This window comes from Gymnoscopelus braueri, assembly GCF_963280865.1.
Source record: "Gymnoscopelus braueri genome assembly, chromosome: 4".
Classification (NCBI taxonomy): domain Eukaryota; kingdom Metazoa; phylum Chordata; class Actinopteri; order Myctophiformes; family Myctophidae; genus Gymnoscopelus; species Gymnoscopelus braueri.
Window position 1 is genome coordinate 19,339,225 of NC_137605.1, and position 11,573 is coordinate 19,350,797.

General features: G+C 38.7%; 1 protein-coding gene across 4 annotated transcripts in view; it reads left to right on the forward strand.

Annotated features, from left to right (window-relative positions):
* The window catches only part of ptpn6 (protein tyrosine phosphatase non-receptor type 6), a 29,539-nt gene that overhangs the window by 4,465 nt on the left and 13,501 nt on the right, over nt 1–11,573 (forward strand). For all 4 annotated transcript variants that reach the window (XM_080427495.1, XM_080427497.1, XM_080427494.1 and 1 more), the window contains exons 3-5: nt 3,235–3,357; nt 6,241–6,435; nt 10,959–11,142. In XM_080427495.1, the coding sequence (XP_080283621.1) occupies nt 3,235–3,357; nt 6,241–6,435; nt 10,959–11,142 (502 nt within the window). The remainder of the gene's footprint in view (nt 1–3,234; nt 3,358–6,240; nt 6,436–10,958; nt 11,143–11,573) is intronic.

Below are 11,573 nucleotides of genomic sequence, written 5' to 3' on the forward strand. Positions count from 1 at the left end.
TGAGTCTTTGAATCATTATATTACACGTTGTAATGTTCAGTGTCTGTATGATTTACTGTAGACTCAGAATTTGAATCTTTTTTATTGCCAGGTATGTTTGCACATAGGTAGAAACTATTTATGATGTCTCTGCTGTCAGGCAGAAACCAGCTATGTCCAAAATTCAGGAAATGAAAAAAAAAGAAACATGTTTTTAGATCAACACAATACTGCCTCATCAAAGTTGGTACGGTGACTTTATACATTGTCAGATACTTGAATGTGTCCTTATAATATCATCACTTTACCCAAATCCAGCTCAAGTGGAGTTAGGAGGTTTTTGACCATTAATGTGGAGCGCTTTTTTAATACTTTTAATTGGTTCAATTATTCAATATTTGTAAAAAAAACACACACAGACGTAGAGGGTGTTCAAAAGCACTGATTTATTCAAAATAAAATAAAAATTCTGCCCGACAGCGACGATATGCAATATCCAATGTACAGTAGACTGTAGAGGCTGGTATAGCATAATTATGTAGATAAATACATATTAATTATTGATCTCACATGTTGAAAGTACACAGTGTAGTAGCATACGATTCACAATGCACTTATATGAATAGTTGGTACATATCAGGTGCGCTCCTATAGAGGGTAGCCGTATAACTGTATACAGTATAAATATGAATGAATGAATGTCTTTACTGCTGACTCATGGTCCATAGAAACACATACAATTAAAAAAACATAAGAAAACATTCACATGGCAGCATATACTGGATATTCATTTGTACAGTATGTACGTTGTAATGAACATTATATTTAACCTTCCGTACCTTTCCTCAGTTTAATTTTAACTGACTGGCCATCTCTTGCTATGCGTAGGATGCAACACTGGTGCATTTTTATTTTTTAAAGTTATTAAATAACTGTACATAAACTCGTAAGTTTTTATTTTGACAAGATAGTCACAACTTATGATCCCAAAAGTGGTTGCATTGTACGGTACCTACGTACCTTAATGGTACCAGTACCTGGTACCGGTGGGTAAGATGAGATTGTTCCATCAATGGTCTTGGAATGATTTGCAGGCAAAACTGAAACATATCTCTCCTTACCAGATGTTGAAAGGCAGATGAACCATACGCTGTCCATGACCTGCTCTTGTTTTTTTTAAAGCCCTGTATTCTAATGCTGTGTATTTAAAAAAAAAAAAATCATTTTAGTTTGTGTACTTGCTTCGTGTTTCTGTTTTTATTGTTATTCCTGGCTATAGGTCTCACTTATAAAAGAGGGTTTTAATCTCATTGTGTCTTTAGATAAAGGTTATATAATAAGTGCTCTTATCAATTATTATCTCATTATGACTTGAACAGTATTGTCAAAGAATCACATAAAATAAATATAAAAAATAGCACATTACATGAATCTGCTGGAGTTGCGCGACTTTGCATGTGTGTGCATGTGTAGTTGTGTGAGTGTGTGCGTGTGTGTGTGTGCATTTAACATAACTTGTATTTGTACAAGCAGTGATTATGCAAAGAATGCAATATATATAATTGAATCTAGCTGGTGGCATATAAAACAGCATGTGGTCAGAAGAGAGCACAGGAGGTCATTATGGTGAGGTCAAAGTATGAGAGTACAGAGTACTGTAGGCTAAGTCTTTGCTGGAAGGCCACAGGTTCAGTACCCAGAACATCCAATAATTTGGTTCAGCCGACGTGACCTTGAGCAATATGCTGAACCACTCCCACAGTCAGCCTCTTGTCACTCTGGAAGAGAACATCGTATATAGATGTTTAACCACTTAAACCCCAGCATCCGTATTCTGGGGAAAGCCTTCGCCGAAAATAGCTCACAATGCGACTGCGTTGTGAGCTTGTATATCGGCTATTTTCTGCAATGATATTTAGTTTTTAGAGCAAAAACAGAAAAGTCACTAGTAGAGGGACTCTTCACAAGTTCACATAGCGTTGCACTGCAAAATCCTGAGTGTTCATTTCACTTTGAGAGTGATTTTACTCTCTCAGGGTACGGTCACACCTAACATTCATTCATGTGGCCTAACATTCATTCATGTGGCCGTCTTTTTGCAATGGTTTTCAATGGCAACTGAGCGTTTTGTTGCCATTGCATGGCTTTCCGTGTGAAAACGCTCTGTTCCCATTGAAAACCATTGCAAAAAGACGGCCACATACTGTAGGCAGACACAAAGTTAGGAAAGTTAGTGAACTGTATTGAAAAGTTAAAATCCAGAGAAAATGTAGAACAAGAAGTACTACAGGCAATGAGGCAAAAGTAAATATTTGTACAATTGCTGTGTATTTTCACTGCACAAAATGTGCGTTGAATTTTTTCCGTGCACTTCACTGATGTATGTGAGAAAATAATGGGTGTTAGGACGTGCGTGTTGGTCTGGCACTGGCAGGCTGTTTGTAACTTTGTTCACTGTTATTTGAGGATATGCTTGCAAAGTCAGTGTGTCTGCTGTTTAAGCAATCATAGGTATGTACAGTGCAGTATGCAGTTATTAGTCTACGTTCAGACTGGCATCCCAAATCAAATTTTTGGCCTATCCAGATTGGAATCAGTTTTTTATCAAGTCTGAAGTAAGAACCATACTGAAACTGATTTTTGCGAATCAGTTTTGAACTACATTCCTAGTTGATTTGAAATACAATTCAAATCTTATTTCTAAAGACACTGTCTTGGACACAATGACATCAATGTCTGATTTACTACTTGCTCAAAAAGCAGATCTACAATATAACTTAAGCATTATTCACACCTGTGTCATTACCACAGTGACCAATGCAGATTAAATATGTCTGCAAAAATTTGATCTGATCATTTGCAAGTAACCGTCTGGACAGTCATTCCTAAAGATCGTATTTGAGAAACAAATCGGTTTTGCCTGCACTCTGAACATAGCCTTAGTGTATAGTAATGTGTGTGTGTGTGTGTGTGTGTGTGTGTGTGTGTGTGTGTGTGTGTGTGTGTGTGTGTGTGTGTGTGTGTGTGTGTGTGTGTGTGTGTGTGTGTGTGTGTGTGTGTGTGTGTGTGTGTGTGTGTGTGTGTGTGGGAGGTGGTACACTATACTATATGTCCCTTCACAGGTTTGTTAGCAGTTTTTTTGTGTGTGTGTGTGGGAGGTGGTACACTATATATGTGCTTTCACAGTTTTTTTTTGGACAATTTAAATGCTCAATTTAATTAACTGTGTGTGTGTGTGTGTGTGTTTGATTCCAGGTGGTTCCACAGGGACATCACAGGTCTGGATGCTGAGTCAATACTGAAGTCTCGAGGCGTCCATGGCAGTTTCTTGGCCAGGCCCAGCAAGAAGAATGTGGGAGACTTCTCTCTGTCTGTCAGGTATCAAACTTCACAACATCACACTCTGTTTCCATGTAAACTATACTGGCCTTAATTATTTTTTTCTGTAATTGTACTCTGTCATCTTTCCTTTCTTAAATTCAAAGTTGTTCAGTTTAGTTTGCCATTTACAGATGACAATAATTTGTCTAGGTGAGATACTGTCAAAAGGTGTGAATTCAGAATGTTTACAGATGGTAACAACTAACAGATGTACAACATTTCACCCCTTCAGAACAAAGTCCAAATCCAGCCACTATTACTACTTAATAGACTTTTATAATATTGCGATACATAAGCTAGATTTGAAATTGTACAGTGACACAGTACTAGGACAAGTGCACTATAGCTCAGTCAAACACAGAGATTATCTGTTATCTCTTCTTCTCCATTTGTCTTTTTTGCTTTTTGATTTACGTTATTATATCCTTTCTTGGTTTCTATTTCACCATTTATTCGATTTTGACTGTATTGCCTTTATATGGACAGACAAGTTGAATGTTATTGTTATTGTTATTCTGTATTGTTGCAATTAATTTAGATTTTCCACATTTTGTCCTGAATGAATGTGATAAAGCCTGGGCTTAGCATGCGGGCGCTGTGGATTCACAGTAAGACAAATGTCATTGCTGGTTTGGTTAACCTGAAATATGAATAAATGGAACAGGCATTGAGTTGGTAAACAGTTTAGTTCACTATACACTGAAATAGGAAGAACAGTCACAAGAGTTACAGCACCAGTTCAGTTATGCCAATTTGGCAATTTAAATACATACATGGTTTGATAGGAAATCAAAAGGAGAATTTATTGCACAGAATTGAATCTGAATTAATAACTTTGGAAGTAAGCTCTATTTCTTTAATGTTTGCACTATTTTCTTAACTGATTTTGAATAGCTGACATACTTCCTCTTCTGTTATTATGCTGACTTTGTTCTCATTTCCAAAGAGCACCTGTATAGTGTATATTGTGATTAATTATCCACATGAGCAATTCTTCCACTGTGATGACTAATGTATTAACCTATTGAAAAAGTATTAAAAAACACATCACTATTTTTATTATAGATACTAAATGAAAATATCCTTATCACACTGTGTTCTTACAAGGGTGTAACATATATAGTACAGTAAGTGCAATCTATTGCACTGTACAAATTGTTCTTAAAGGGAGAGTTCACCCCCCCAAAAAAATTCTATTGATTAGTCACCCCATGGAGACTTGAATTCATGGATTTTATTTTTTTATCGCATTCCTAAGCCAATTAATTTGATCACCGGCAGCGGTTCCGGCAGGAGACACAAAGACTCTCTTTTGTGTCTCCTACCGGAACCGCTGCTTACCGGTCCACTGGTCATCAAATTATTGGCTTAGGAAGGTGACAAAAACAGGAATAGTGTGAACTATCCCTTTCATATTGTGATGTTAAGTGCATTATATAATATCTAAATATAAGACTAAATCTTCATTACATACTGTACTAACAAAGGTTAGTACAGTCAAAAGTGCTACCAAACAGGTCCATTTTTACTCTTACGGATTGATTCTTGTTCCAAATGGAAATTTCAGACTGAAATTACTTGTTTATTGATCAATTTAAAAGTGCAAACAGTTTATTGTTACTTTCATTTCACAAACCATAAACAATCAAATTTCCAGTCAATCCCTCTTATCTCAGATAACATCTTGTCTATTACTGATAGAAAAACAGGGTAGTGGTCTGACCTTCTCCATTAAAGCAGATTTAGTCACTTTGTTTTGCTGGTCGCAAACGCAAAATACTGTCAAATACACTTATTTCTCTAATAAACAAGTCAAAAGGTATTTCATTTATGTTGCAGCTGCAGCTCACATAAGCAGTCAAACATGGCACACATCACAGGGTCATGATATTATCTTTGCATCCTGTTTACAAAGGCATGGCTGCTTCAATGTTGATTAAGGACACTGTGAACAGATACAGTATAGGTTGTAGTATGTGTCTCTTCATTTCATAGTTGAGATAATTTTTCAAATTGGACATAATAATAATCTTTATTGTAGACCCATGGGTCCATATAAAAAAAGCAGTATAGAATATAAAGATACAGCAGTATGTAAATATATACATAAGTTGATAGCATGATAGCAGTTTATAGCATGGCATACCCATTTCCTATTCTGATTCAGTTTTCCATAGCTACGTTTGATTGAACTGGAAACACATATGTCATGTTTTGTAAAATTAGGCCCCCTCTGCAAAATGTGGAAGGCAAACATGACAGCAAATCGTAATGGAAGATGAAAAATCTGATTTATGGGTGTGACCTATATATTTTATTGTATGACCTATGGTTCAAGAGTTATAGGCCGGATATTGTGCCACCAATATCAGATTAGAAAAATCGGTGGAGCGATGGAGTGTCTTCCTTGGCCTACTGTTAGTGACAGTGTGCATGTAAAGTATGACGCTGATCGGTCCAGCAATTTGCGAAATTAGCTGTGCAGACATACATACAGACTCTCTCACAGACAGATGGACAGGAGCTAAAACATAATCCTTCCAGCCTGGCTGAGATAATAAGTGTCCATGTTGAAAATGTATTGGTGTACAACCCACGTGTAGCAGCACAAACATGCCGCTACCTTCTTCAGGGCACCCTGTATTCTTTATCTTTCTACAAAGCCATTTAACCACTTAATTTAAACTTTGTCGCGCAGTGAAAATAGCAGATCTCCAAGCTCAAAGTGAGCTATTATTGAAAATGTTTTAACATTTGTGAATATTTTGAACATTTCTTACATACATTTTAAATATTTTATTACAATAACTTGCCCAACATTGGGACGCCATGGTTAAAGTTGATAAGGTGACGCTCTGCCACTCATGTCCTTCCTTCCAGGGTGGGTGATATCGTGACCCACATCCGTATCCAGAACACGGGAGACTACTACGACCTTTATGGAGGAGAGAAGTTTGCCACACTGTCGGAGCTGGTGGAGTACTACACTGCAGAGAATGGTATCCTCCAGGACAAAGATGGCACCTTAATCGAACTCAAATACCCCCTGAACTGCTCCGACCCCACCGCAGAGAGGTCAGAGGTCCCTATCGTTCTCTGTCTCTGTTCCCCTCTCTCCTTCTCGCCTTTATGGTTGAGGTCAAGTCAAACTGTTATTCGGATAGCTTGTTTCATACACAGGGAAAACTCGGTCTGTGACCCGAGAGAACAGGGTGACATCAATGTACACAGAAAAAAGATACAAATTGTGCAAAGAGTCTCCACATGAATGAAATAATGCCTGAAAGAGGTCTGTCCACACAAAACATACGCAAGCACACACACACACAAACGTATCCACATATGGACACTGCAGAGACACTAAGCATAAAAGGAGTGGTCAGCATGCCTTTCTTATGCACTGGGTTCTCCCCATCCTCAAAGTGCTCATGCCGCCTACACGCTCAGGGCTAGCCCGCTAGACGTAGTTCCGTGGTTAGGTTAGCATGCATGCACACACGACAAAGAATGTGGTGTTTTCTAATACTAATTTTAGTTGCATGATAGACCTGGTTAGTTCACTATCAACATGGACCCGGTCCTAGGTTACTGCCATCTTCATGGATTCAAATCCAGCTCAGAGCCTGTTCCACATGTGATCCCCACTTTCCAAACTCATGTATCTCCACTGTACCAGGACCTCAATGGAAACAAGACCGCACAGACTTTTTGGGACGGACCTTTTAGACAAAGTGTTTTTTATTTTATTTTATTTTTTATTTTATTTTTTTGCTTTTTATGCCTTTATTTAGAGAGGGATATGGAAAGTAGGCTGACAGGAAATGGGGAGAGAGATGGGGGGTGACGCGCAGCAAAGGTCGTCGGGATCGGGAGTCGAACCCGCGACATGCTGTCAGGCTGGCATTGCAGCCTAGGGGGCCTGGTCCGTGACGCTACGGCCCAGGCCTAGACCATCGATTAAAGCAGAAATGACAATTTATTAATCGAGAAGGCGTTTGCTAGATCACTCATTACGTCTTCATAATATTGTGAGAGCTCAAATGTTTTGATAGCAATAGATACAGTGTGAGTCAGTTGAAGTTGAACACCCACTGTCCAGAGAAAAATCTATATCATCGCAGTCGGGCAGAAACCTTATATCTCCATATTTCATGTTTTTTCATAAATGAATGCCCTATTTTACACTTAAAAATTCTCTGCAAAAGTAGAGAAAATACAAGCTCATAACGTGTCGCGATGCAAGCCATTGTGATCTATTTTAGCTATTTTTGGAAATCTGAAAGTGGTGGGTTTTATAAATATTTAATCGTTGAAAAGTATTGACAAGAACTTCTGACTAAATATTAACTACATTGAATCCATTTCGAGCACAGGTATTTTTTTTTCAATTTCCTGATTGTTTTGGACCTAGAATGTTTCTGCCCAATAGCATTGGTATGGCCCACTACTGTCAGTTTTTAAGCAGAGTATTTCTCCACGTGTAGGTGAATGTTCAACTAAGGCTGTAATAAATACACTGTATATAGGCCATGCAGTCTTCCACTCCGTTTACAGCATGAGTCAAATCATTAGAGGCCAACGGCACTCCCTCTTTGTGACTGTCTGATTGCAAAGCATTTTATGAACTCCACTGCTCATTGTTCATTTGCATGTGTGTGTGTTTGTGTGTGTGCCTTTTGTGTGTGTCGGTTCATGTGTGCGCTTTCTGTCTGTTTCCCTGTGCATGTGTACATGCTAGTGTGCCTATGCATTTCAATCTGTGCATGTGTGTTTAGGCCTATGTACATAGGTCTAATTCACTCATACTTGGTGCTTGTTCTCCCCCCTCCCTCCCTCTCTCTCTCTCTCACTCTCTCTCTCTATCTCTCTCTCTCTCTTTCTCTCTGTCTGTTATCTAACTTCCCTTTCTGGCTGCGGTTGGAAACTTTAAGTTTTGAAACATTTGAAAGCAGTGACCAGACCCTATTCGTCTTCCTCTCTCTTGCACACCATACCATGTTCTCTCTCTCTCTGTCAGTATCATGGCCTCCACCAGCAGACCGTAGTGGCTGACTATGCGGTGCAGATGATTTTCCATTCAGCTTTCACCTATCTCTGTCCATCTCCCTATTCTTAGAAAGAACGATAAGCATGTTATTGGTTGCATTACTTGTGTTAATTTAAACTCATCGTAGACAAGATGAGTTATGGAGATTTCGGGAGAGCAACTTTCCCAGCTGATATATGCAAACAAATGCACACGTCAGCACGGAAAGTGTGTGACTTGAGCGGTTTGATTTTGTATTTTGTGTTTTTGTTTGTTTTTCTGACGTGGATAATATAACTGCGTCATACATTATCAGACATAAATATGTCTCCCTGGTCACAGTATTGGTTAAAGTTTCCTGACGGCTGTAGCCTCAGATGACCTGTAGCTGTAGGTGTTTGGTGATCAGCCGCTAAAGAAGACACTTTTACATCATGTGAGCATTGAAAAAAAGGCAAAAACTGTTCAACTGTTCCCTACATGATCAACAGCTACTTTAGCCTCAAACGAAGATAGAGAGGGATGGAGACGCAAACAGAGGAAGGGCGGTGTGTGTGTGTGTGTGTGTGTGTGTGTGTGTGTGTGTGTGTGCGTATGTGTGTGTGTGTGTGTGTGTGTGTGTGTGTGTGTGTGTGTGTGTGTGTGTGTGTCTGTATCACTTATCGGTGAGAAGGGCACACACAGGCTATAAATAACTTGTCGTCTTCAGCCACGAAAATCTGTCATCAGAAAATTTTCCGACCGCAAAGCAGGAAGTTCAGATGAAGAAATCGAGAACTGTGCCTAAATTTAAGTGACAGGCAACCGGCATAGAGCTAGAGAGAGAGAACTGTGGACACTCACACACGCACTCGTACGCACGGATACACACGCACGCACACGCAACACACTTATTGCACTGTCTCCGCACAGAACATTGTTACTAATATTATAATCAGCCGACACCACAAACATCTGTAGAAACCATTTATATCAAACAAAGAACATTTATGTCACCTTGTTCTACTGGATATTTATAGTGGCATGCCGTGTGTTTTCATTTCCACATACTGTACTCTGTTGACATTTGCTCAGTGTAGTGGAGCCAAATAATCTACTGTAATATATAATTACTATAAATGTCAGGTGATACACAATTTTATTTTAAATTGACTATATCAGTACTTTGTGTGCAGTAATTTTGCAATAGAGTATTGCTAATTCTATACCCTGAACATATATTTTATCCGCTTTCAACCTGGTGTCCCTGTTTTGAACATTTAGGTGACAGTTAAAACAGTATTCGGTTCTTAAGTTTGACGTCATTTTGTAGTCCGACGTCACGTCCGGGTCCAAAAGGCACCAGTGCCGTCCACTCTTCATTGTAAACAAACATGTTGGAACCCGTAAATCTTTTTACAATAACCTCCTTTTTCAGAAATGAACCATTGAGGTTAATAAGGGTCTTAATGCTAATAGCATAGACAGTCAAAAGTAGGCTAATATATATATTTATAGTTGTATTTATTTATTATTATTATTAACATTATAATATGTATTTTTTATATTTATTTATATATATTTATATATAGATGTAAATAAAAAAAAACGATTTCCTCTTCTTTTTGTCGTTGCCAGGAAAGCGGTAGAATGACACTTTAGTTGTTATTTTAGTCTCAGATCTGTTAAAACAGCGAGGGACACAGCACTGCGCATATTGGGAAAATACACACTGGGACCCGGAAGTTATTCCAGCGGGGCGCAACGTATTATTTTCCTCAAATTTTCAAAAATAGTGAAAATAGCCGATCTGCAAGCTCATGTTGTGAGCTTTTTCCCCCACTTTTTTCACTATGAACATATGATATTTTGACTTGCCCACATATTCTACCTTACAAAAAAAGTTTGAAAACCACTGCATTACTTTAAATGTCTACAATTTTGGATATCCCATTAGCACTAAACACGCTGGTTATGTGTCATATCCAGTTTATAGCCAGAATTAATTGTTGCTGGACATGCTGAAAATGGACAGACACATACAGTAACCACATACAGCTAAATGTAGCCAGATTTACTGTATGTCATCTATGATGAATTATGTTAACAGATTTGTTTTGGAAGGCTTTCTTAATTGCTGCATGTTATTGCTATTTATTTTAACCATGCACCTTATGTACTTGACATTTCTCATATTATTTTCGGAATGTATGACTTGTTTCCCTTGTTTCTTTCTTTCCCTATTCTTTACCCTTTTCTTGAAACGGCAAATGTTGGGAGCTTGTATGACAGAGAATTTCACCCACATTTGTACACCTGCAAACCTGTATCTGAATCTGATTTAAGCGATTTACTAAATAATCCTGTGCATGTGTGCAGTTGGTCAATGCTGTGATAGCTTTGTTGATTAATTTAGTCTATTTGCACAATGAGAAAACCATGTTAAAATATTCTATTTGTTTAATGTTGCAAATGTAGAAAGAATGTAGAAAATAAATAGCTTTTTTGTTCAGGTAGAGGAACAGGGCCTAACAACTCAAACACCATTACGCACCTCACTCTCTCACTCCCACTCTCTCTCTCTCTAACCCAGGTGGTATCACGGTCACCTTTCTGGGCCCAACGCAGAGAAGTTGCTATTGGAACGGGATGAACCAGGGACGTTTCTGGTGCGTGAGTCTCTGTCTAAACCAGGAGACTTTGTACTATCCGCCCTGACAGAGGCAAAGACCAAGACAGGAGTTAGGAGGGTGTCCCACATTAAGATCATGTGCCAGGTATTGCTGCCTCCTTCCATCTTGTCCTTTTTAATGTGTGTGCGCGTGTGTGTGTGTGTGTGTGTGTGTGTGTGTGTGTGTGCGTGTGCGTGTGCGTGTGCGTGTGCGTGTGCGTGTGCGTGCACGTGCGTGTGCGTGTGCGTGTGTGCATGTGTGTGTGCGTGCGTGCGTGCATGCATGCATGTCTGTTTATGTGTATGTGTATATGTCTATGTATAGGTGTATTTATGTGTATGACACAATAAATAATACATGAGACAATATGTAAACGCATCCTCTTCACACAACTATCCTAAACTCTCTAGTACCTAACAATTTGCTTATTGATGTGTCATCTCTACACCAGTCACTGATCAGTCATTGTTGCGTAAGAATGGGAAATCTAAAACTGATTTCACAGTATGCTGGACTGCACAACCTTGGGAATGCCC